This window comes from Sceloporus undulatus, chromosome 6, assembly GCF_019175285.1.
Source record: "Sceloporus undulatus isolate JIND9_A2432 ecotype Alabama chromosome 6, SceUnd_v1.1, whole genome shotgun sequence".
Classification (NCBI taxonomy): Eukaryota; Metazoa; Chordata; class Lepidosauria; order Squamata; family Phrynosomatidae; genus Sceloporus; species Sceloporus undulatus.
The window spans coordinates 56,874,779-56,902,406 of NC_056527.1; the positions used below are offsets into that span (position 1 = coordinate 56,874,779).

At 37.1% G+C, this 27,628-nt stretch overlaps 1 protein-coding gene across 5 annotated transcripts in view; it reads right to left on the bottom strand.

Moving 5' to 3' along the window:
- The window catches only part of ULK4 (unc-51 like kinase 4), a 195,055-nt gene that overhangs the window by 125,403 nt on the left and 42,024 nt on the right, over positions 1-27,628 (bottom strand). For all 5 annotated transcript variants that reach the window (XM_042477193.1, XM_042477191.1, XM_042477190.1 and 2 more), the window contains exons 21-27: positions 23,931-24,113; positions 19,842-19,969; positions 16,894-17,027; positions 9,468-9,589; positions 7,816-7,872; positions 4,468-4,519; positions 4,285-4,379 (exon numbers count right to left, since the gene is read on the bottom strand). In XM_042477193.1, coding sequence (XP_042333127.1) covers positions 4,285-4,379; positions 4,468-4,519; positions 7,816-7,872; positions 9,468-9,589; positions 16,894-17,027; positions 19,842-19,969; positions 23,931-24,113 — 771 coding nt within the window. The remainder of the gene's footprint in view (positions 1-4,284; positions 4,380-4,467; positions 4,520-7,815; positions 7,873-9,467; positions 9,590-16,893; positions 17,028-19,841; positions 19,970-23,930; positions 24,114-27,628) is intronic.

Consider the following 27,628-nt stretch of genomic DNA (forward strand, 5'->3'; position numbering starts at 1 on the left):
ATTTGAATGCCATGTTGTGTGTTCACTTGACCATTCCAATCCTTTATTAATTTTGAAAATCCTATCAGTGTTTATCTTACTGCTTTCAATTCCTGTAGATTTATGCTTCAAATTGTTTCTGTAACTGACCATTCTCCCTGAATGTTCTGTCCATTGCAATGAGTCCCCATCCTGATATGCTTGCATCTAGAGTCTCTATTACTTTTTCCTGTAGGTAAAAGGGCAGATCCTTTTTCACTGAATTTGGTAATGTTACAAAATAATGGCACTGTTTTATTATTTCCAATTGGTGTGGCTTTATTAGTTCTTTCATATAAAATCTTTCCTAGAGCCTTAGCTGTATGGTAGATATTAGCAAGCCTTGGACTTTTGCTAAATGCACTAAGTCCACGGAGCTCATTTGCAATAAGTTGTTTCCTTTCTTATTTTGTGCGTCCTCTCACTGGAGGGTTACACACAGCCTATCTTTGTATTTATCTGAGCTAAATCCAATTTTGGGGGGAAAGTGGTATTATAATAATAATAATAATAATAATAATAATAATAATAATAATAATGTTTTAAAAGTATGCTCATTCATCAGTTGAACTGGTTTTATTTTAATTTATCACCAAAAAGGAAGTGATGAACAGATGAGGCAGAGTTTATCTTCGTTAATTCAAATACCCCTACATTACAGAAAGGTGTGATCATATTATTTTTTTCAAAGTGTGAGAAACTTGAATAGATTATGATTTTATCTCTGCAATAGTTCGCTGAAGTCGCGTGTTCAATTACAAACAAGATTTGCACCCAAAAGACATAAATACAAAATAGGTTTAATTATAAAGACAGAGCTACACAGCACAGTGTCTTAAAAGGATAACTAAGCATCTATTAAAATATCTCTCTACTGACATTTATCTGAGTCACATTAAATTTATACTTAGTTTAAAAGTAATTTATATTGACAATGACAGTATTACAATGCTCTTTTGTTTTAAAAAGGAATCTCCTCAATAATTAAATGCAATTGCATGGTAATGACTGGTTAACCATAAGTACATAAAAATCAAGTACTTACACATGAACTCAAAATGGCTCTATACATGAAGAAGGCATAACTGTATCCCTGTTTCTAAAGCTTGAAAATTTCCTACAAGTCATTTTGTTCTCCTATAAATATTATTGTTCACCACTCAAGATAGCTTTAAAATTACTTTACTTTGTGAAAATAAGGAACTCTTTTGACTCTAACAAGCCCAACCGCTGGGACTAATCTTACATACTTCTAGTCGGGAAACAGGATATCTTATTAAGAAGTTTTATATTTGAAGTATTGATCTGGAACTATGAACATGTCTTGCTTCAATTAGCAGGAAAGCAACAAGTTCCTTTGGGCAACATATATTTATATTCATAGATTTGAAGTCATGCTCAATCACCAATTAGGCGACACCTCTTGAGTGAGAATTCTAGAATGTTTTTATGTATCATGCAAGAGATGTACTGTATTAATCCACAATGTTTGCAAGCAATATATTCCCTTTAATTACAACTGTACACATCTGATTATAGTTCATACCAATAATACTAGTAAAGTCATGGCTAAGTTACTATAGATCCCTGTGTGAACATATAAAGACTCTAAGGGCAGAGAATTTTTTAAAAAAATGTTTAAGAAACAACCAGACAATTCATAAATATTACTAAATTGCATTTTTCTTTGTTTTCATTCATGCATGACACATGAAAATATATATATATATATCACATGTATTTACAGCTAAATTAAAAAAAATTAATTATAATAAATATGACATATATATACTAGCCAAACATTTGTATGATTATTCATTTTAGCCTCTTAAATAGCAAGTACTGTTGGGTTTAATAAGGAAATGAATGTGCTGATTATTATCTAGTTCTCAGAATACCTTTATAACCCTTTAAAATATTGCTCACATACAAATTAACACTGGTATGTTGAAAGATACATGTTTTAGATGTGAATGCTAGGCCCATTAACTGTTATCCTCCTAGAAGTAAAGGTAAATAAAGGTAAAAAACACTGGAAGATTAAACAGGAAATATCTTCTGGGACTTCTAGTTCTAAAATCAAGTAATCAGTATGCATTATAAGCAATGTAACTTTAAAAAAATGAATTAGACATATATGCTTTAAATGAATGACCACGCATCAACTACTGTGTATCAAGTGCTTAAGTAATAAAAATTATTGCTATAATTTTTCATATGAACAGATGACCATCTGCTCATCTTTTCATTCTTTCATCTATTATCCTAAGAGAGCCATTTAAATATTTTAGACCTCCATAAAATACTATAAGCAAAAGAAAAAAGGAAACATACAATATACTGTATTACCACACAAGTTATCAGCTGGGGAGGTGGTAGAATCTGGTAATCCTAAATACATTCAATATATATAATTTTCAGCAATCTAGCATCTTAAAATAATACATTTTCCTAAGAATGATGTATAAGTAAAGTTGTTCCCCTTCACAGTATTGTTGTCTATATTTTCTAGTTTTCATTTATAAAACTGGAATATCCACTGATATTCCCTGGAGGCTTTGTGTTTTACCTATTAACTGTGCAAGATCTTCCACTGAATCAAAAGAGAATTTATGAATTAAAATTCTAATTTTGGATTTAGCTTTACCTTCATAGCTATACATGATTGATCATTCACACCTTTGAAATACACAACATTTTGTTTTCTTCGTATTATTGCATAAAGTGTGTATAGCCTACAATGTATCATATCTAGTGCCACTCTGGGTCCCATGACAGAAGAAAGGCAGCACAGAAAGTACACAGATAAATAAAATAAATGTCTAAATCATCATAGTCTGAAATTAAAACCACAAAAAGTGCTTTACACAAAAAGTTAAGTTCTAAGCTATTGCCTTAGGAACAGTTGGCTATTTCATCCTTACATGCCAGGATGAATAATTTTCATAGTTTTTTACCTGATGTGGAATAAAACATATACTGTATATACTCATATATAAGTTTAGAAATTTTAGTCAAAGTAACCCAAAAACCTGGGGCGACTTATCCACAGGTGAATATAAGTTCTATAATTTTTAACTCTTATCAAAAAGGAACCATCCTTTTTTCTAAGTAGAGTGGTGAAAGGTGAGAGTTTAGTCTGCCCCATAAGCATCTAAAAGAAGCACTGACTCCCTCTACTCTCTTTGCTGCAGTGCAGCTTCTGGCCTTTTTGAATGCCCAGGTGGGAAAATGGTGGTGGTAAAAGAAGTGGACTAAATCTGCCATGCTTTTTGACGTGTGCACTTTTTTAGCTTGCCCACACCTGGCTGCCTCTCTAGCACATCACACAGACATGATTTACTACAGCTTGCTCCTCATTCTTCCAGCTGTCAGGGTAAGGACAAACACACCTTCCAGAGGTTCTCTGGCATAGTTTTCCATTGTTTCATCCTTTGCATCATTTGTTACATGCCCCTACCTTTTACCCTTGACTTATCTAAAGGCCATATCAAAATCCATACTTTTGGCCCCAAAACTTGCCCTCGAGTTTTACATAAGGTCAACTTATAGTCAAGTATATACAGTATTTATGTGTAGTTCTTACCTGAATATCTTTAATTATTTCAGGAAATTACTCTGTACAAAAATTTACAGGTTTTATTGCAGGACAAAAAAAGGTTTCCAGATAGTATGAAAATTGTTGTTGTTTTTCTTTCACAAGAAACACTCTTTCCACAAAATAAAATATGTGGGTTTCTAGACAGAGTATTTGTGGGGATATCTGGAAAAAATGGAGAGGGGGTTGCACAGAAACCAAGGGTTTATGAAGGGAAGAAAATGAATTTATGCAACCTCCCCCCCAAAAAAGTGTATTTCTGTGCAGTTTATCTTCCAAAATCACTTTTAAATACAGGGGAAAACTGCATAAAATTCTCATGTCAGTGTTGTTATTCCTAAATGAGTTCCCTAAGTTGGGGACCTGCCAACCACTTTTTTGGCTGGGAAACAAGTAATGGTGAATATTATTTTCATTTCTACTATTGGAGAGGTAATGTAATATGCTGAAACACATTTTTTATCATTTTTGAGAGGTAATTTTGTTAAACTGTCAAGAAAAAATGCAAAGAAATAAAGTCAAAATTGTTAAATTACTTTCTTTTTTATCTGACAGTTAATTTTTAAGTCCATGAACCTAATAACTGTGGCTGATATGGAAATAATCAATTTATTAATGAGAATATAGATAGTAAGTATGCCACTGTTTCATGTAGTCCCAGGACTTACTGTTGAATGGTAAGGCATCAACAAGACTGGATGTTGTATTATTGCTTCAAATGTTGATAAAGTAATTTTAACCAGTTCTTCTGAACCCATTTGACCTGTTGATGAAAAATAAGCATCTCTTTTGTACCAGAATAAAAAATGCTTATGTAAAAAGGGTACTATAAATATGCCAAAGGCACTTACCTATTGCTCCATCTAAGTTAGTTTCTCCTGAATCTATTAATATGATGAAATTCTGTTGTCAGCGTAGGATGGAAAAAAATGCACAACATATAGAAAGTTAGCATATTTTCCTTCCTTCTAAAGACTTACATTTTAGTGAAATGAGAATAGTGCCTGCTATACAGAGTCTTTTTAGCGTAGGGTTTTATAATACAGTGGGAGCAGAAGACCTCTACATATGGAATATAATTGTTAGTCTCTTTGCTACTTTGAGACTTGAGCATCCACAGTTTTTGATATTCACGTGAGGAAGATGTTCTAAAATCAAACCCCAGCCAATACGAAGGACCCACTATAGAAAGTAAATTATTGGGAAGCTAACAACTAGAGACCAGTAGTAGTTGCAATTTCACAAGTGGTGCTATGGAACCAGCTGTTCTGACATTTCCCCTTTTAGGAATAAACTTATGAATTGTCACCGCAGGATAAAGTACTGTAGGGCCTTTCTGTGAAGTATTCATAGCACAGCGCCTTAGGTCATTTCTCTACAGAGTTTTAAATCAGAAAGAATGACTTGGGGCCCATACAGACAGGCCAAAATAAAGCTGTTTCGGGTCACTTTGGAGGTATGCTGTTTAAATGCTGCATGCGTCCTAAGAAGCCAGAAGCCATGCCAAAGCTACACTCCAGTCCTAAGAACTGCAGCGTAGCTTTGGTGCAGCTTCTGGCCTCTTAGGATCCATGCATCATTTAAAAAGCATACCTACAAAGTGACTTGAAACAGCTTTATTTTGGCCTGTCTGTATGGGCCCATAGCTGTGCAAAGTTTCATTGATACAACAGGACAAACAGGAATTAACAATGGAGATGACATAAAAGACTCTCTATAAATATGAGTTTTCAGAAGCTACTCAAGATCAAGATCAAGCTAAATTGTTTAAAGTTGCACATATTTGATTGCAAGGAAAATTAAGCATTTCCTGAACTATTGCATACTTCACTTATTTCACCAGATCCCATTCTCACTTTTTTGTCTCTATTGCATACAATGGAAAGACTGGGTGAGGGGGTAATTCTTCATCCCAGCTAAATTATGAAACCTAGGAGATATGGGTCAGAATTCTGGAAGCCATACGAAGACTGCTTTACATTATGCCATACAAAAATTCCACTGACTGCCAGTCTATTTCTGGGCACATTTCAAAGTTCTGTTAAGCCCTATATAGCTTTACAGTGGACCCTTGTTATATGCTGGTGTTTGGTTCCAAGATCCCCCGTGTATAACAAAATCCGTGTATGCTCAAGTCCCATTAAATATAATGGCAGAGCAAAATGGTGTCCCTTATAAAAATGGAAAATCAAGGTTTGATCATTGAAATTTATACTTTTTTAGAACATTTTCAAACCGTGTATGCTTGAATCCGTGTATAACAAATCCGTGTATAAGAATGGCTGACTGTACAGGGTATCTTTCTCATAGACAGCACCATCCCATGAGCCTGCCTGGATCCTGAGAACCACAGAAGAGGCCACTTTCTCAGTCCCACCACTTTCATAGGCATGGCTAGTAGGGATGTGATCTCATGCCTGTTCAGTGGCTGCTCCTAGAATGAGTGCCCTCCTTTATGTCTTTCCATCATGCTTTTAAAGAAAAAGTTTTCAGTGGGTATTGTACTATTTGTATGTACTGTTTTTTTAAAGTGCTTTTTATTATATCTTTCATTTTATTGACAGTTTAATTACATTTCAATAATAAACTTTTGTAAGCTTCAGCTATACTGTATTTGTTTTAATATATAAGCTGCTATGGTGGGATATAAGTAACTATGATAAATAACAATCACAGTAACAATGATCATGATGATGATGTGAAGCAGTCCATTCTGCTGCCACTATAGAGTACTGCAGTTTGCAGTGTAAGATTCACCACAGTAACCCCTCTCGTAACACATGCATTCACCTTATTTTGTTTCAGAAGAAAGATGATACTTTTAGAAGATATAATTGTCATTTTACAGCAGCTGTCACAGTCATAGCAGAAACTAACAATACAATATAGAAGTACTGCTTCATTTTAACTGTGGTGATTTCTGGCATACTGGAAATCTCAACACAGCTCTTATTGTTAATATCAAAGCTATGGAGCTGACACCGAATGTGATAAATGTCTTAGTTTTCTAGTTCATATAACTTTCATCAACTAAGCATAACATAAAATGTTCTGACAAGAAAAGAAAAAAAGAATGCAATTCTTGCAAGTGGTATCCAAGAATACAAAATAATGTTTTAGCGCAAATATAAATGGAAAAGAAATTAGAAAGAATATTTCATCTCCACTCATAGTTTCTTTTAAAAAGTTTGATGTCTGGTATGGAGTTATTATATTATAAAAATAGAGCAGACACCTACTATTGTTCAAAATATTGGTTAGAAAAACCTATTCCTCTGATTTACAATATTCTCAACTAGGCTAAAGCCTTAGTGTAAATGGATGAGAGATTTATGGTAAATAAATTCAGTGCATAATATATTCAACTGTCAGCCAGCAGGCAGGTTAAAATGGCATGGCCTGAAACCCTACAATGGTATTACATCTTGCCCAAGATATGTTGCTAGCTGAGGAAAGTGTAAGATAGAGCCACCATTACCCCATGCAATATACAACAGTTGATCAGACTGGAAGTTATATCTTACTAACACTCGCAACAGAATGACATCCTCCACTCACACTTGAGGTCAGCAGGCTAGTTTATGAAGTGCTGAGTAAGCTATGTGGCACAGAGCTCTGCTCTTCAGCATTTCACTGTTGCTTCCATTCCTCCAGCATCTGTTACACAAAATGACAATTCTATTCTACTGGCCCTGACCAATAACTGGCAGCAAAAACAACAGACTGATCTTAACAATGTAGTGGCACCGAGGGCAGCTGACATTCAAGGAACAATCATGGTTCCAGAAAATGAAGGCAAAGTTGCTGATGGGAGAACTGCCACATGGTGACAAAGTTACAAGCAGGCTAACTTTGATCCTCAGTTGATTAGAGCAATACTGGATATCTGAGGTTAACAGTAAAACTTAATGTGAAGATTCTTGCTGCACCACCCAAAAAATGATAGATTTTCAATTTTTGGATTCTTATGTACTATTGCTTGTAGAAGAACGTAATTACATTTGTATTGAAATGAATGTTATAATTTTCTGTGGGGAAAATCACACAATTACTTTATTCTTGAATGAGGGTGGGGGGAGATCCTACAGTTAAATTGTGATGTAGGTACATTACCCCCATGCATTGTCCTACATATAATTTGCTCTCATTTCAGTTATATGCATTCCTTATCTTGACACTGACTTTAAACTGTTACTTACTAGTAAAGTTCCATAGCTGAAAAGAAACTCCTCATTTATAATCTGGGGACGAAACACCTGTGTGCATAAAAGTTTGAAAAATATTATGTACTTGGACATTGCTATAAGTATGTTTTTGTCTAATACAATTTATGTCAGGGGATCCCAACCTTTCTGGGTCAGTGAGCACATCTGAAATTTTTAGTTTATCATGAACATTCACACAAAAAGGCTGCAAAGGGGTCATGGTTAATTTCAAAGTACCCATTTCCTAAGGTAAAAACTAACAAGAGAGCTACATACAAGACAAGTGTAGGGTTGGGTTTTGTTTTGGGTTTTTTTGCCCAAAAAGGAGCAATCTCTGGCATGTGCATTAACCCTGACACATAAAGGTAAGAGTCACAACTGTTTTTTCTGGAACCTTTCTGTTGTCACCCCACCCCCTTCAGTATTTTCACACCACTTTGCCTTGACCAATGACAAACAGAGCAGAAAAAGTAGATATTTCACCTGTCAGAGAAAATTGACAACACTTTTTGCAGCCATCCAGCTGTTAGAGGAGATGGCTCATGAGAGACTATTATTGGCATGAAAGGTCTGTTACAGCCTTTACTCCAGTCATAACATAGCTGCCCATCTTAGGTTGGTGATGGTGACAACATTTTGTTGACCAACCGTGAAATAATGAGGCTAGACACAATATTTGGGATTTTAAAAGGGTCATTTTTGTTGACCTAAATTCTAGTTAAGTATTTGAGATCTGGGGCTGAGCAAATGACGTGGGAAGAAACCTGGTGCAGGTTTAGCTGAGGCACAACTATGAACCTGTGACACCTCCACAGCCACCTTGGTCAAAACACCAGACCCCGAGGGCAATCAAAAAGCCCCGCAACTTTATAAGAGATAGTGAGCCCACAGTTCAGCCCCAAGGACACTCTATGCCAAGCTCCTCAGTCCCATGTCCTGTAAAGTCAGTTCCAGGGCCCAATCCTCTACCACAAATGGGTGCCAAGATGTACACTGATCTCATATATTCTCCCCAACTACCTTCCACGGACAAGGAACAAGAGTCATGACAATGTTATCTGCCCATAACACGTAACAGGTGGCTGCCAATGGAAGTTCAAAATGTCTGCCTTCTCCCTTACAATCTATATTAAAACCTATTAAGCTTTGGCTTTGACAAAGGTAGAAGATAGAAAACTGGAGGATTCCTGAAAATATCATGTGACATCCATGCCCAGTCTGGCAGTATAAGCATTAACTTACATGTCATAGATTGCACTTGCAACAGAAACACACATTTCCCAGGAGATGTGCAAGTGAGATTACAAGAGAAGTAACTTGCCCTAAAACCTACACGCAGAGTAGAGCTGAACTCTGTGGCTCTCTAGGTTGGTACCTAGGCTTGTAAAGCACTGGGGCTTCCTTCACTGCTTTATGAATACATGATACCTTGCTGTAGGGTAAAATGAGTCATGAAAATGCGACATATTTCATTATTGTAATAAAAACAAAGTACAAGGACTTTGTATAACTAACTGGCATCCATCAATTATTCCATCCCATAAACAGAAATGTGCAAGAAGCAATTCTGGACTACAACCAACAGAGTGCAAAACGAACAACTTATAACCAGAGATAGTTTGTTTTCTGTTTTTTGCAACTAATACCTGGGATGTCATAAGATGAAGGACCACAGGCATCATAGGAAGGCACCCTTTCAGCTGTTTTGTTTGAACGGTTGATGGATGTTTACGTCCTGATACATTGGCTAAAGCAGAAAGAATGTCACCTGCAAAACACAGATTTTATTAAAAAGTGAGTATATAAGATTAAGACTGTAGTTTTCTGGAAACCTACCTGGCAATAAATACAGCAGGAGTGACTATAGAGAAAACATGACTATGACTGTGCTATTAAATTTGTTTTGGTTATTTCTGAGAACACTTTCTTTCTCTTTTAAACTCCATGTCTGTCTAATTCAGCTGCTATAGTTTAAGGCTGTATCCACACTGCAAAAATAATCCAGTTTGACACCACTTTAACTACCATAGCTCAGTACTATGGAAAAATGGAATTTGTACATTGTTGTGGCACAAGAGTTCTCTGACAGAGAAGGCTAAATATCTCACATAACTACACATCTCACAATTACGCCATTACAGTTAAAGTGGTGTCAAACTGGATTATTTCTGCAGTAAAGATGCAGCCAAAATCCAATTACTAATTCCAATTAGAACAGATGCATTGAGTCATTGAAACTTACCTAAATGTTCAAGCTCCTATTGATTCAATAGGTCTAGTTTGGTTTAACAAGTGGATTTAGGTCTAAAACACCTATTCTCAACTCAACAACATTTTTACTGTGTTATTTTCTTTATATTCCAGTGTAACCTTATTTTTTATACTCTGTTGTGTACATTGTTTTGGTTGTAGCTGGGTGATTTTTACCCAGACTGCTCCAAGAGCTGGCATTTGTCGCAATTTAATATACTGACTGACAACTGATTATGGTCCCAGTTTGTTCCATTTAACCCATTTTAGCCCAGTATATGCCACTATATCCCAGGACAGGCTGGTGTTGAGCCACTGGGGTGGCCTGAGTTGAAGAAAAACTGTTCTATCAAGGATTTGCTTTTTTGCATTTTGCTTTTCTCTCTGTGTTTTGCAAAAAGCAGACAGCCATTTGGCATCTGGTATTTGGCTTGTTTTGGTTTTATTTTTGCCTGACCTTTATCTTTTCACCGAAGAAAAAGCTTTTGTTTGTTTTTCGTTTCTGTGGAAGTGTTGGAAATAGACTGCAGGCATGACTTACAACACAGGAACTTTAAGATTCGCAAAATTGGATGGCTCCAACTACCACACTTGGTCCATTATGATACAGACTTTTCTTATCTGAGAAAGTTTGTGGGACTATGTTCAAAGACCACCAGCACAATTGAGGAGTATTGAACAACATCAAGCTGATATGAAGGCAAGAGCAACAACAATATTGTCATTAAAGCCAAATTAACTAGTGTATGTGAATTGCACGACTACACCATTAAAATGCTGGACAAGTCTGAAGAATGTTTAACAGAGAGATTCTTATGTATTTAAGATGATTTTAACCAAAAGACAGTACAATACCAAAAGGAAAGTTGGTGGTGATGTCAAAGATCATGTAGACAAAATCAGAAATCTCTTTGTTGAACTGGAAAACAGAGGAATGATCTTTCCAGAGGCACAAAAGTCCTACATTCTTCTAGGCAGCCTGCATGGAAGTTGGGATTTTAGGCTTTACAGTTTGCAGAGTTTACCAGAAGCAGATTTGACTCTGAACCTCATCTCAGCTCATGTCTTGCAGGAACAAGAGAGAAGAAATTTTGAGGCTGAGAGCAACAGCAGTTTGCAGCATGCAGCTGGAAGAGATAAGAAACACATGTCTTTAGCCTTTCAGGGAGAGCAGATTGCATCTTGCAGCTTTGTGAGGTGGCGCTATGGCTGTGGTAAGGAGAGGTATCTGAGAAAAGACTGTCCTTCTTCCAGTGGCCACAAGAGGAAGCAGCAACAGAAAAAAAAAAGCCTGCAAGGGAAACCTCAAGAGCAGCTGTTCCTGAAAAAAGTTGTTTTACTTTAGCAGCTTGTAATGCTGAGTCAACAGATATTTGGATCATGAATAGTGGGACAATGCACCAAGTTTTTCATTGTATGGAAATGCTTCAGGATGTGAAGCCAGCATCAGTGACCAAAGTGAATTTGGCTGATGGTGCTCCCAGCAAAGTGGAGAAAACGGGAACAGGCTTCATTCCCTGCAAAAGGGAGAAATGTTCAAATATTTTGTGTGCATCCAGTTTAAAGAGTTGCTTCTTAAACGTGTCTACTTTAACAAGTGATAGATATAAGGTAGAATTTGAAAATGATGGTTGTGTTGTATCTATGAATGGGAAAGTCTGTGCTACAGGAGTACAGGAGAAAAACAGACTGTTTTTCTATATGCATTCAAAGGCAGACTTGTCAAGTGAGTCTAATCGGAACATGTCCAATGTACCTTTGTATGATCAGTGTGTACATTATCTGCACTGTGTACTTGGGCATGCAAGTTTTTCCACATTGAAACAGATGACAAGAGTTTGTCCAAAGCTAAATGTAAAAGTGCGTAAAAAGCTTCCGGACTGCTCTGTCTGTAAAATGGTGAAGGTAAAAGCCTTTCTTGTGGCTAAACATAGCCAAAGAGTGACTACCAAGCCTTCTGAGGCTGTATATGGGGATTTGGCCAGACCATTCAGGGAGAGGCCAAATGAAGACTGAAACAAAACCTGAATGTTGAAGCAAAAAGCTTCAATGAGAGTCACTCTTGGCACACACACATACACACACTGAAGGAGCCTCCAACTTCTACCCTTGACCTATCCATGGGTCATGACAAAATCCATAATTTTAGCCCCCAAACCTGCTCTCAATTTATACGTGAGGTCAACTTATGGTTGAGTATATACAGTACATCCCATCACTGCTTTTCTACATCTCCTCTATTAATGCCACTCCATTTCTTCTTTCATTTTCATTTCCTGAGTAAAACACTATGTAATTATTTTATTGAAAATGTCCCGTTCCTGTCAATTTCATTCCACTCATCTCAAATATTCCACTATTTCTTCTTCTTGTGCAGAATATCTACTTTCCCTGATTCATGCTTCTCACATTCCGTGCCCCTATTATATGAGTTGTGCAGCTTTGGACTTTCTTTCATATCTGAGCATGTCAGCAGCTGAACATCCTTTTGGCTGTCCAGTGGCATCATTAGACACAGTGTTACTAACACTGTCATATGCTCTTCCCCAGTAATAAATGATAATAATAAATAATAAACTTTATTCTTATAACCCGCCTTTCTGCTGCAGCAATCAAAGTGGCTTACATGAGTAGAATATATTGGAATAATACATACTCTCAATAAATAAATTACCCCCCCCCTTCTTTAAAACAGGATTAAATACAATACAAATTCAACCTATAGCTGGCTGAGTGCATTCTGACCTGGTAGTCTAATCTTGTGGCACTATCTCACATTTCATTTTGGATTGTCTCATCATAAGATTTTTTACACTGGATAAGATAAGCATCAGGTATATTTTGGAATCAGTTGAAATACAGGTTGTATACTTCCTCTTCTTTCAAGATGGCATTTTCTTACAGATGTATTGTTAATCATAACTAACAATTGTTAGTTTTACACACACACACACACAATACACACACACACACACACAAACCCAACTAACAATTAGTATATCAGTCATGACAATTTTTTTAATGAAAACTGATACTACTATACAATACTATTTTAGCGCAACTCTATCCATATCTATCCAGTTTTAGAATAAAGAACTGTCTTCCTCCCATATCTTTACTATAATACTCATTTTCTCACCTATGAATTATGAGGTCCATGTATAAGAAAGAGTGTGTGTGTTTGTGTGTGTGTTGGTTGTGAGATGGGATCTTTTCAGCATTCCAGTGAATCTTAAAGCCTCAGACTATTCCTATACATGCTGGAATGTCTGCTGGGTCTATCACAGGTAAGCTTCTATGAATAAAAATAAGCTCAGTAGAATCCCTGCTCTCCTTCACAAGAATGTACAGTATATAATCTGGACTTGGTGTATGTGTGTCAGTCTTGATCCTGTACATCATGTTACAACTCCTTTTACTCCTGTCTGTTCCTTGAAAGGAACAGCACCTCACATTATAACCTACTCCCCTTGCACCCCAACACCAACTAAGAAAGATACTGCCTAGCACTTGTTCCAGTTATACAGTATTTCCAAAAGATCTTCATTAATAAACAATATCCTTGTCTGAATTTTTAACACAATATAAGTTGACAAAGCATACAGTTTTGATAACAAACTTGCTGTGCAGGGTTTTAAGAATACTATTTTTAAACCCTCACACAAATTTTCAAAGGTAACATCTATCTGTTTAATTACAGAAGCCTGCAAAGAATTGGCTAAAGATCTCAAGCTACATATTATGTTAAATGTGCAATTTGCCCTTGTCTGATTGTTTTTCTGTTCAATGGCAGAATGCTGGCAGTGCTGGCAGAGTGAAGATCAGGATTGGGAGTCTGACATGCAGATACAGTGATTTAGCCCTTTCCTTCTATGTCAGTTGCTTCCAACCAAAACTGCTGTTTGTACAGAAGGGAAGCTGCCATTTTGGGGGGAAAGTGATATGCAGGGGAAAAGATAAATCTGTCTCTCAAATGCAATCTTAGAAAATTGACCTAATCATGATTCCACACTAGCTTAAAAAGAGGGAAAGCCAGATAAATAAGAAAAAAGTACATATATACTGTTGTGCATATATTTTGCCCTCAGTGTTGGCACAAAATGAGAACCAGAATGCTATAGTGGTTTCAGTGTTGGAGTACAACCCTGTGGAGACCAAGGTTTGAATCCAGGGTTGGCCATGTAAACCCACTGGGTGACCTTGGGCAAGTCACACTCCCTTAGCCTCAGAGGATGGCAATAGTAAACTCCCTCTGAAGAAACCTGCCAAGAAAACCTCATGATAAGTTCACTTTAGGATCACTATAAGTCAGAAACGATTTGAAGGCACACAACAACAAGTTGGCATAAAGAACCAATTGGTTCACATGAATTTCAAGTGAAATCTACTGCCAGATCTCAAACCTGGAAAGGATGGTTAAGATGTTTGGTTTCCTCTAAGTGCCAGACTATCATTTTTAGGTTGGAGGACCAAAATGCTTGTGTTTGTATCTGATAGCGATAAAAACAGGGATAACATAGTGCTGGATAAGATATGTACTTAGCTGCAATCAGACACTTGTAACCTCAATCTCAGTCAAATGCTGACAAACTGGAATTGGTGCTGACCTAAGAAAAGTGGCCAATGCAAAGCTACAGGCACTTAGGAAAAGTATGATAAAATAAAACAGAAGTGTGCTGAGTGTGATAAAGATGTACAAGACAATAATGAAGAGTGCTATAAGTCATTTGCTTTGGGGAGACTCTGACATTCACTGAAATACTGGTGTTTATTCCTGTACTGATTATTCTGTATAATCATTATAATGTGCCATCTTCAAAATATATAAATATACATCTGAGATCAAAACTCAGTTTTAGCTCCAAAGTAGGGATGGAAAGAATATTCACAATTATCCATTCCCTGGTCAAAAAATGGGTTTCTTTACAACTAGAAAACTGCGGGAAGAGAAAGAGGTCAGTAAGAATTTTGTCCCATTTTTTCTTGGTATTCAAATGTCTCAAATTGGAATTATTCTATAGGGCAGTGAATGTGGGCTTTATGCAAAAGTCGGGGCTGGATTATCACCAGAGTCTTGTTCCAAGGTCTGGAGGACTGGCCATGCTGTTTGCTAAAGGTATCCAGGTAGATTGAAAAGAGCCATCATTATTAATTGTATGGCCTGTTGTGCTTCGAGCCTTTTGTAGAATTACATAATACCTGTATTCAGTAAAATTGAACTGTATCTTTCATTTTGAGTGGTAAAGGCTTCTGCTTCAAAGTACACAGATAGTCAACCCTGGCAAAGCCACACACTGACTAGTGTAAGTCCTTATCAGCACCAAATTGAAGCCGTTTTCTGTCCACATACTGGAGTCTATCTCCACCAAGTTGCAGTACCTATGTGGCACTGGTAGTAATAGTAAAAGTAGGCAAGGTATATCTCTATTGCATTCTACAGATACTGTTTGGTTTATTTAACTGTAAAGTGAGCTACATAGCAGTGAGGACATGGTTTACTACTGTCTCAAACTAAATTTGCTTTCAGTTGAACAAATTGAACTACTGAAGCTCAGGCTGAAAGGCAATTAACCATTTTTTAATAAGCAGGTTTCCAGTTGCTAAAACTTAGGCCTGTTACAGACTGCCAAAATAAAGCTGCTTCGGGTCTCTTTGGAGGTATGCTATTTAAATGATGCATGGGTCCTAAGAATCCGGAAGCTGCACCAAAGCTGCATTCCAGTGCTTAGGAATGGAGTGTGGCTTTGGCATGACCTCCGGATTCTTAGGACCCATGCATCATTTAAATAGCATACCTCCAAAGAGACCCGAAGCAGCTTTATTTTGGCAGTCTGTAACAGGCCTTAGATTTGAAAAATGTGCATCCAAAATGAATAACTATTTTTAAAATAAACTGTTTTATATATGTGGTTTATAGCTACATCTACTGGAAGAGATGAAGATTTCAATATTATTTGCATATAAATACACAGACAATTTAAACTGGTAATTAAGCAACTTGAAATTAGTTTTCTTTTGGACACTAATTAAGCTGACTATACACTATTCACAAATGTAAGTAAAAACCTTTTAAAAAGGGGAAACATTTATAGGAAGAAAGAGTTTGAAGTGGCAATGCTGAGGATGATGGATTGGCTCCTCATTTTCCAATTTACTTCTGTGGAATCCAAACATATTTCTCATCTATATCACTAAAATGAAATATGCATTAATTAATTATTTATAATCCAGCCTTTCTTCACATATACCAGAAGATTTTTTATATTGTTTGATAATAGTACTGCCAAGGTCTCCAACATTAAAGTTAACTCTGATCTTACTCTGTCTTCACTACAGTTTAGAGCGCTTGGCTATCTGTAATGCTATGCAAATCCATATACTTCACCACAGAGTCATGAATGTGTATTACCTAATGGAACCAAAACTGTATTAAGATTTTGGTATTTACTTCCGGTATCTACCAAAGAAAGTACTTCACGTTTCTGTATTTTTTTGCTCTAAAATGCACATTTATGAACCACTTTTGACCAAACTTGATATTTACACATAAGTGAATATCCCAAACATTTTTGTGCCCATCAGCAAACTTGGGTCTCCCTCCCTCTCCCCAGAAAATTGCTGGTTCTGCTCCATTTTTGTATGGATCTCAGTTAGAAACAAATTTTAAGGAGTGTATATACTACTAGCCAAACATCTCTTTCACTCAATTACTAAGTGGAACCATAAAGAAAAACTCCTCATATCTGCTCTACAGGTTTTTCCAGAATAATAAATAAACAGCAAAGGGTAAATCCATTCTCATTATGGTGCAGCTCAATTTACCTAGAATATGTGGCAGCTCCTGCACAATGTGAAAGATGAGAAGACCCAAGCATTTTGACAGGTATTCATTGCTGCTTTGCTGTTCTTTTCCTGGCATGGTCTTTCTGCTGTCTCTTTCAATGTACATCACCAACCTACACACAAACAAGTGTAAAAGATTACCTCATGTGAGACAAAATGGCATTTATGTGGAGGGGGGAACCAGGTGGGAAAATACAGGCTTGCCCAGATAATCATACTAAGAATAGGTCAAACAAGTTACAGCATAATGTATGCTGAATGTCACAATTGTGGAAACCTCATGGATATGAGATGTTTTAAGAACAGGCTAACAGTTCAGTCCTAAGAACTAAAACCATTTGAGACCAGTTCCTGATTATCTTTATCACTATGTTGCCCTGCCTAATTCACTCAGTTTTACAGTGCTTCAGCTAATGTTGTACATATTCAATTAATATATTCTGTTCTTTCACCATTTTTTCATATTTTTTCTTATGGTGGAAATCTATTAAGAAAAAATAAATAAAGATGGAATAGATGCACAGTGGCTTCTGAGTATCAGAATGAAGAACTTTCCATCTGGAAACAGCTAGAGTTAGTAGACTTTAACAATAACAAGAATAACAAATAAGCCTTGTTGTCAATTCCTATCAATTTGACTTACAGCGACCTTATGAATGAGAGACCTCCAAGACACTCTCTCATCAACAGTTCTGCTCAGATCCTACAAACTCTGGGATGTGGCTTCCTTGATTAAATCAATCCATCTATAATGTGGCTTTCCTTTATCAGATCCTACAGACCCGGGCCTGTGGCTTCCCTGATTAAATCAGTCCATCTATAGTGTGGCTTTCCTGTTTTTCATACTGCCTTCCACTTTACCACGCATTAGCACCAATGTCCCAAATCAATAACTTGTTCTATAATCAATAATAATTCATTGTCACAATGTTAATATTTTAAAACTAGCCAACCCCCGCCTTCAAATGATCAGGAGTTGGAGGAATGTCTTAAATGGAGAAAAAATTCAAAAATAAGCAACAATAATAAAATGAACAACTCCCTTATCGCCTCCAAGAGCCTCTCTTGCAGAAAGGCATCAAATGTTCATTCCATAAAAACCCCTAGCTCTGAACTCACCCCTCCAAGAACAATTGTTTCTATTGTTTTAGTCTTTATCTTGTGTATATTTTAATTGCAAACCTGGGTCTTATTAAGTAAAACATCTAAAAATACAAACAATAATTAATCTCAAAAATAAACACTCATGAGTAAACTCAATGAGGCTTACTCATAGAAAAGCAGGTATAGGACTTATGAGACTCTTAAAATCTGGGCCTGTAATTAGGTCTGTAAAGATCATTCACATATGTCCAAAATGAGAGATTGGTACTTACCATGAGGATTCATTCTTGGATGGCTTGGATAAGCAATCTCCTACATTTTTAAATATTCCTGCAACATTTGCTGGCACAAGGGGACTAAACCAAGTTTGTATATTGCTTGTCCGTGCCATTCAGAGAATGAAATTGAAAAATACAATTGCAAATTCAAAGGTCTCTTACAGAAATCTTCACATATTTGATTAAACCTACTTGATGGGCTGAATCTATTCAAAGTGCATAAAAAGTCTATCTAATTTTGTAAGCAAGGAAACTGGTACAGCTGTTTATTGATTTCCGAATGACTGCAATTGGATGATAGAGAGCTTTTGACTTCCCAAACTAAGGTTCTGAGATTTAGATATGAAGTGAATCAGGCAATATTGGAAGCAGTCTGTCTGGGCCTAATCAGGCTATTTTCCAAATGGAATCTGAAATGACCATTGTGATCAGTGCACATCCATCAAGATGGCACTCCTATTATTCTGTTGTGTCTTCTCGTTATAACAAAGTACCCATTAGCATGCCCATTCTTTAGTGGACATTTTATTAATTCTAATTACAATTTTGTTGAATCTATCTCCTGGAAGAAGGACAGAAAAGTAAGGAGGAGATTTTTTTTTTATTCTTTCAGATTTCTAGAGAGCACATGGTGCCTACTGAGCGTTACTGACTTCTACTCATCTTTGATATACTTATTGGTTGTTGTGAGAACGTTTTAACACAGAACAAAACAAATTGCTCCATGTACACTTAAAAGGACAAATCAAAGCATTTTATTGAGAACAAAGGAATCAAGCCTATAAGGGGACAGCAATATTTTCTGAGGACTTTATCACACGGAGGAAATCGGAGGTTTAAAAAGGCATTTTACTGGGAGATTTGTGCTATCGCGATAAAGATTTTACCATGACGTAATGCTTAAAGAGGACTTATCCCAAGAATAAGCAGAAATGCTCCAGCAACAATGTTTATGAAAAAACAGAGGGTTAAAGACAGGGGACAGAAGTAAAGCTATTAACAAGCTGGAGCAAGAGAAATAAATTTCAAGAAAAAGATGAGGACAACTAAAGCACATTCAAGAACCCAGATCAATATGTTGCTTGGCAACCAGGTTAAAATTTCAATTGTCAACCAGCCAGAGGAATAAGATGTCCAATGGGACCAGGACTAGAGTTTCTGCTTTTCCTAGGCCACTGAAGAAAAGCCAGAGTTCTATTACTTCGCCATAAATCATATCACAAATCTATACCTAAATTACTGAGTGACCAGGTGTGTTCCAACTGCCTACAAAGATTTCTTAAGTTGTACAGAGTCTTGTTCTTAGCAGTCAGACAATGTCCAACAGGCATTTCTGATTCTTGTTTTATAATCTACGTGTTAATCAATAACAGTGTCAGTACTGGAAGCTAGTACCAGGTGAAGAATGGTGCAAAAGTAAAGCTGTCCTTACACAGATTTGCACCATTCTTTTTTAATCGCTCTGTAAATATAAATGTAACAAAAGCAACACTGTCTGGAATATACACACTTGCACATTCAGTTATAGTTTTAACTCTGCTTTACCTTGCTTGACAGCTCAGAAGTAGCATTTCTTTGTTATTAATTAAAACCTGTAACAGGACCAAAAAAGCTTTTGCCCGTATAAGAGTGGAAGGACTTTCAAAGAGTCGAATAACTGTAGTCACAAAGTCCTGGTTGGAAGGAAGTATACAAAGATTGTTTCAGTTAGAAGAACATACCAAGCCCAATTTTTTCTAATTATTTTAAATTAGAAGACTGTGTTTCTAATACTATTTTAATGAGAAAAAATTCCTAAATCAAAATTGAACACAGGGTCAGATAATGATGTATGATATTATATACTATCTCCCCCCAATTATAACCTTAACCCAGTAGTTAAACAACATTTCACTAGTCAATTCACAGTGCAAAGGACTGTACTATAATCATAAAAACATAATTTCCAATTCATTGCACAGCATTTAAAACATTCAGGAAATATGAGAAAAAACAGGAATGCAAGCATTTGAGAAAAGGGCTGTCTCAGATCTCAGCAAAGACGGGTTGCTGACCTTAAACTGTGGTTCTTTGAATTGTCATCTATGAATTCACACAAATGGGTTTTGCCCCTGTACCTCTTGCAGAACATTCTAGAACTGGGAGTTTCCAATCCGACCTCCACTCCTTCAACATTCATGCCTAGATTTGCCTCAGCTATATCACATCCCAATTCTGAGGCCACTACAAATAGAGCAGATGTGGAAAGAGAGGAGGAAGGATTACATGAATTTACAGATGGCCACTCAGAGAACCACAGTTGCAAATAAATGTTCTTCTTTGTGGTATCTCTGAACTCACATGTGGATATTTCTGTGCCTGTACAGAACATGATTAAAACCTTCTAGAATGCTAGGCAGTATTTTTGCCAGTAGCTATGTCCACTGTCAGCTCTATCACTCAGTGGTCCCATTCAACTACCCCAGTTCCCTTCTGTCTGCCACAAGAGCATCTAAGGAACCTTGCCTGTACTTTCATCTTTTAACGGTTGGATTCAGCTCACTTACTAGTCCTCTTTCACAAATTCTTCTGGTTTCATTTGGGGTTTTTTTTTTTTTTTTTTTTGGCTTTTGATGCAAATTTGGACTACTTCACTTCTTCAAACTTCTGGCCATGTTTGTAGAATACAACTCTTTCAACTAGCATGGTGACTGTGGAGCTAAGCTTCTCTGCTGTGATGGTCATTCCTGATGTTTGCTTTGTTTGAGAGAGGGACATATGACTTCCACTACTTTCATTACTTTACTTGCAAGACTTCATTTTTGTCCTCTTCAGGCTTGGTTCATCAGTGCATCTCACACATTGGAAGACCTCCCTTGCAAGATTCTGACCATATTTCAGTACATCAATTGGTGCCTAGAATGGTGATTCGAACCCTAGAATGTTGCTGCTGGTATGCCTTTCCTTTCGCTCCCACCTCACCTCTTAGCGATGACAGATGCATCACAAGATAGGTGCAGTTCTCATTCAGTAACCTCATGATCAAAAGGAAGTAACCGGCCAAAAAGTCTTCTCTACATAAACACACTCAAAACACTGGCTGTAGAAAAGGCTTTAAGAGGCTTTCAAATCATTTCTCCAAGACATGACTATTTAAATTGTCACCGACAACACTTTGATGCTGTATTATCTAAACAAAGGGGCACAACATTCAGATACTATTCACTTTAACCATGAGAATTTGGGACTGATGTGTCGAGAGAAACATCTCCATTCAATAATCCATCTCCCAGGAGAAGACAATGTGATCACCAGCAAGCTCAGTCATGTGTCAGATTCATGCCAAACATCCTTCAACAAATTTTTCAAAGATGAAGCACTTCAATGGTAGGCCCATTTGCAAGTCATCTGAGCAAGCAGTGTCACAGATTCTGCTTGAAGACCAGAGAGAAGGGATCATGCGGCCATGCATTTCTGTTCAACTAGAATGGCCAGTTGGTTTACGCTTTCCTGCCTTTCCCAGTGATCATAATTGTGATTGTGAAACTGCAGTCAGACTGTGCAAATGCCATCCTGCTCACTCTGTCGTGGCCCACAGAGCCTTGGTTCATGCCACTCCTATATCTGGCTGGCAGGACTTATATCAGTCTACTTCTTCATCCCCATCTATTGTCCATCAACAAGGGAAAGGTCTGGGATCTGGACTTAAAAACTCTCTGGCTGACTGGCTGATAGTGTGGAGAATTTGTTCACTTCCAGGTGCAATTTGGCAAATTATTCCAGCAGATTATTTATGGCCTAATAGCTTCTTGCAGCTTAGTACTCTGCCCCTGGCTGGCCTGCAAGAAAGGACAACTACAATCTCATGTGACCTTTTTCATGGGGACTGAAATGTATACTGAATGTTTCCAATCAGTTGGCCATTGTTTTATTTTCCATAGGCAGATTCTATCTTTGTAGCTCTATTGGTATGTCATCTCTTACTTGTGATTTATTCCTCCCAAGTGCTTTGAGTGTGGCTTACAGTATATTTCTGTTTCTAAAACTCGGGTTTGTTGACAAAATATTCCTTGAAGTCATACTTTTGTATCATCTTCATATTTCTTCAATGTATTGCTTTTATCAACTTTTTATTTTGCCCTGATCATGTAATATGTTCCCCTGTTGATCATACAACATCTCTAGCCTTGATTTGATTTTTCTTTTAATTTCTTGTATCCTGTAGAAGAGTTCTCTTGTTCTACCTTTTTGTTGTCTTCTTGTAGTTCTTTGTGTTATTAAAATAGTTCTTTTTGCCCCTACACACAAGTCACTGAACATATGTGTTCAGGATTCTGACCCTGTTCTGTCAGGTTTTATTTTTGCTTCCTCTTTCTTGGATGGTATCTTTTTGCATTCTCCCCTGAAAATATCCTTAGTTCCAGTTCAGAATTCTTCTGGTTTCTTGTTGATTAGACATTAGTATAAATCTGCCCTTTGTATGGTCATTACATTCAATAGGTATGTTCTCCAGAATGTATTTTGGCATAGTGGTAGACTTAGGGGCTGTACAGACCGCCCCTTTTAGCACCAGATCAGGGCTGCGGAAACTGCACAGCACAGCCCCAATCTCGCCTTTCAGCAACGCAAAAGGGAGCTGCAAAAAGCAACTCCTTTCTGCGCCACAGAAAGAGTGTCATTGCTGCCAGTGCTGTGGCCTTTCTGCATTCCTTTGATGCTGCGCCATCTAGATGCAGTGCCAGAGGAGTGCTGTGATGTCGCCTGCTGCATGGTGCAGTACACGATGTCATGCCAGCCTGGGGCCAGAGTCGGGGCATGTGTCATGTGGACGCCATGTCCTGACTCCGCCCCCAAGCCAGCCAAAGATGCCGGTCTGTACACCTGTTAGTGTTCTTCTTTAGTTTTACTCTAATTTTTGATACTTGCAGTTCATGGTCTGTGCCATATCAATACTTAAATCAACTCTCCATGAACTGCAATGTGTGTGTTCATGGCTTCTTTGTGTAATATCTGAGCTTGTGCTTTAGAGCTCTTATTTTATTATATGGGATCTCTGATGGTTTACTAATCCAGAATAATCCAAAACAATATAGGCAGTTTGAGGATCAATTATCCTGACTTGGTAAATCAGCAAAATGATTGCATCAGGTGTTTTTTTTTAAAACAGTAAAGCTAGAGGTCAGGAGAGCTATCCCAGCAGGTGGGATAGTTCTCCTGACCTCTACCTTTACTGTTTTTTAAAAAGTGACAGTTTACTGTTTACAACAGCAGTTTACTGCTCTCCTACTGTTTTTGTGATGGTTTTACTTTGAATAAAATACTTCTTCAGATCATTTTAATGGCAAGACAGGATATCTGTGTGAGACAAACAACAAACCTTTGAACCATCTACTTCACATGTCTTTAGGGCAGAGGTGCAAACATCCAGGTGTAAGACTGCAAGTGCTAGCAGCCCTTGTCATCATAATAAATAGCAAGGAATGCTGGGAGCTGCCACATGGTTCCCACCACTGTTTTCAGACTATTGCTTACAAGCATGATTCCAGGTTGCAACAAGAGACATAAATATAGTGGTGAACCAAACTATGACATTTTAATGGCTAAAACAGGCAGTTTATGAATACATTTGTAAAAGACACCTAAGTTAAATCACACCTTTTCTTGGATCAGCCTTTGCAAATGGATGCCACATGACAACATAGCAGAGAACATAGTCAACAAGTACTGTTGAACTTTGCATATTCCAGTTGCCAGTGCGTGTATCACAGCTGGTAATCCCACCTTTTCAATCACACTCTGGAAGGCACTTGGGGAATGATGAGTAATTTTGCATAATGCCTGTATAAAACAGAAAATATTTTCACTTTAATATAAGTAAATACTGATTTTGGAGCTTATCATTTTAAACTTTATTTCAATGCATACAGTATTTTCACCCATAGACCTTCAAACCAGTTTGTAAGAAAGAAAAAATACACAGTGAAATCATTCCATATCCTGGCAATATACTTCATTTTGATATGAGTTTATGTTCTGTAATCCTAGCACATAAAACACTGTATTAAATTATTATTTCTATTAAATGTTAAGTGCCTATGGAGAACCAGAACAAGACCAATAACCTCAGTATACCTCAGTTAAGAAAGTTGATGTATTCCTGGGCTTTATTAAACAGAAACTTTGGTAGCAGAAGTAGATAAAACACGAAAAGAATAAGGATGCATTCCTAAATCACAAAAATGAAGAGAAGATTGACATATTTCAGCAAACTTTTTATTCAAAACTAACATTATGAACACGTAAAATGAAACAACCTTGCATAAGGAAACAAAAACATTTTGAATCTTCCAGAGACCACTTGAAAGCTTCTTTCAAAATGCAATATTATTATTTATCTTGCTGTTTATCTTGTCTGTTATACAAAACACACAGAGCTGCAGTCAGATCACCCAGAATAGGATCCCATTCTTTCCCAGGTCAATTTTTTTGATAGCATCATTTACTGCAGACACGCTGCTGCAACTAACTCTAAAACTCTGTCTTTCCCCAGCCCTCCTTCACCATCCTTCCAGTGCCAATGCTGCACAAAAGCTTCCAGCTAGACAGTTGAAAAGGAAAGGGATGGGATGGGCTAGGCTCCCACAAAAAGACTTTATGAAAAGGAGCTTCTTTATCAGAGGCTTTGTTAACTGAAGTATGCATGTACAAGGAAAACAGTTTGGTAATGGCCCAGCATTCCTGGCATGCAATGAGGGTCATCAGGACCTTTCTTTCCAGATTTTCAGGAAAGCTAGGAAGATTTGTTTTCACTGGGCCTTTTCATAATTTTTGCCCCACTAATTTTATTTATATTAATCATCACTGTCTGTATCTTTCCTCTTATATTATACACTGCCATGGGAAGGTTCCATTCTTAAAGGGAGTCTAAACATAATACAGTGTGCCCTTGATTCATGGGGTTTGATTCCAGGATGCCCCCATGGATACCAAAATCCGTGGATGTTCAAGTCCCATTAAATACAATGACATAATAAAATGGTGTCCCTTATATAAAATGGCAAATTGAGGTTTGCTTTTTGGAATTTATATATTTTTTAAAATATATTCAAGCTGTCGATGGTTGAATCCATGGGAAAAGAATCGAAGGATACGTAGCGCCAACTATAATTGTTTATGCCACAGTATTTCCAATTTCTATATATGGTTGTGAAAGCTGAACAGTGATGAAAGCTGACAGGAAGAAAATCAACTTATCTGAAAGGTGATGCTGGAAGAGAGGTCTGTGGATATCACAGAGTGTCAAAATGACCAATAAAAGAATTCTAGAACAAATCAAGCCTAAGCTCCCTCTAGAAGCCAGACTGACTAAACTGAGTCTATCGAATTTTGGACATTTAACGAGATAACATAATTCATTAGAAAAGCTGGTAACAATTGCTAAAGTGGGAAACAGTATGAAAAGAGCCACATTACAAGTAGACAGACTAAATCAGTGTTATTTCCAAATCAAATGACTATGCAGTAGTATGCAAAATTATAATAAAACAGAGAGAGGGTATTGTAGAATCTGGTGATTGTTCAGACTCCAAGAGAAAAAGAATTTTTTGGGAAAGAGAAACAAAGAGCAGTTCCAGTCTAGAGGAAAAAGTTCACAACACTTTTTAGCATCTCAATATTTAGGGTAAAATTTGTACCCATTTACATTTACTGAAGTTCACCACTAACAAAAGTAGTATAGATATTATATACAGTATAGATGCAGATTACTGTCCACTCAGTCACTCCTGTATAGCACATGGGTATATGTGAAAGTTTGCTTTCTCTATGTTTTTAGTAAACATTTGTGCTTCTCTTCAAGGCTGAATTAGCCCACATTTAAGTGACTTTATGCATCCATATGGGCAGCTATTAAAAGCTTTCTAGAACTAAAGCTTCAAAGGCAGTGCAGCTAAAGGAGGACAAAGCTGTGTTACATATTTACAGGCAAATTGCAACAACCAAGCTTGGAAGAATAAACCACTTTTGACTTCTGATATATAATGGAATGATTTCTCTTTTCTGCCACCAGCAATATGATGAAAATTCAATCCCTCTAGAAGGTACACCTGTGACACATACCTGAGGCAGGTTATGCTTCAAGGCAAACAGAAAGAGTTGTGACACATTCTGGTTTATCACCCATGACAGATAAGACTGCAGAGGCCAGTGATATTTACTATGCGACCCACAGGCTGCATAGCTGATATTTCCGACATGAAGAAAATCCTTAATTTTTTTTTACTTCTGATTCAGTTTTACTCCTGAAAAATATAAATCTCAACAGAAGCATGGATGCTTTCGTACAATGTATAATTTGCTCTAAAAACGGACAGTACCTGTCTCCTTCAGTGAAAACCATCAACGCTATAAAATGATTTTTACTAACTTTCACATAGCCAGAACAGAATAAATAATGAGTAGAATACTATCCAAGAAAACAGTATTAAAAACACTGTCCACCATTGCATTAACTTCCCATGGTGGTGAGACTGGATGCTCTTGGAAGGCAAGGATTATGCTGATCTCCCAAGTCAGACAGATTTTTGCTAAGGAGCCAGGCTATGCACCAAACACTTGAACATGATGAGGGGAGGCTACTAGGTAGCAGTAGCAGTGAGAGATGACATTGGTACAGATCTCTTACAGACAATGGCAGTGGTACTTTAGTTAACTCTGGTTAGTACTGTGCCGAAGGAGGCAATGGTAAACAACAATGGGATGGCTTTTACCTTTAAAACTTTATGAAGAGACAATCCAAAATGAAAGAGTACTGGAAGATTGGAAGAAAATCAGAGCAAAGGACATGCTCTGTCTTAAATGACACAAGCTGTTGACATGCTAAGATGTTAAAGGAAAATCCAAAATTATACAACTTACATAAGAGGAACATGGAATGTGAGAATACACTGTATTCTCGTTGTATTACAATGACTAGAATATATTGTAAAAAAAACCCTGACATTTATGAATGTTGCAACATGTGGGCTGACTATGCTAGAATTGACTGGAACAGAACATTTTAATCAGGTAATTAAATAGTGTTTTAATCTGGAAACAAAAAGCCAAGAAGAAAAGGGGTGCCATCAATAGTGAGGTGAGAGGTAGCAAAGGAAATCAAGAGATATACAGTGGTACCCCGGGTTACGAATTTAATTCGTTCCGCCGCCGCGTTCGTAACCCGAAAATCTTCGTAAGCTGAAAAAGCCATAGGCGCTAATGGGGAAAAGCCGCGATTTCGTGCGAAAAAGCGCCGAAAAGCACCAAAAAATTTTTCGTAACCCGAAATAACCTTCGTAACCCGGAACAGTTTTTTT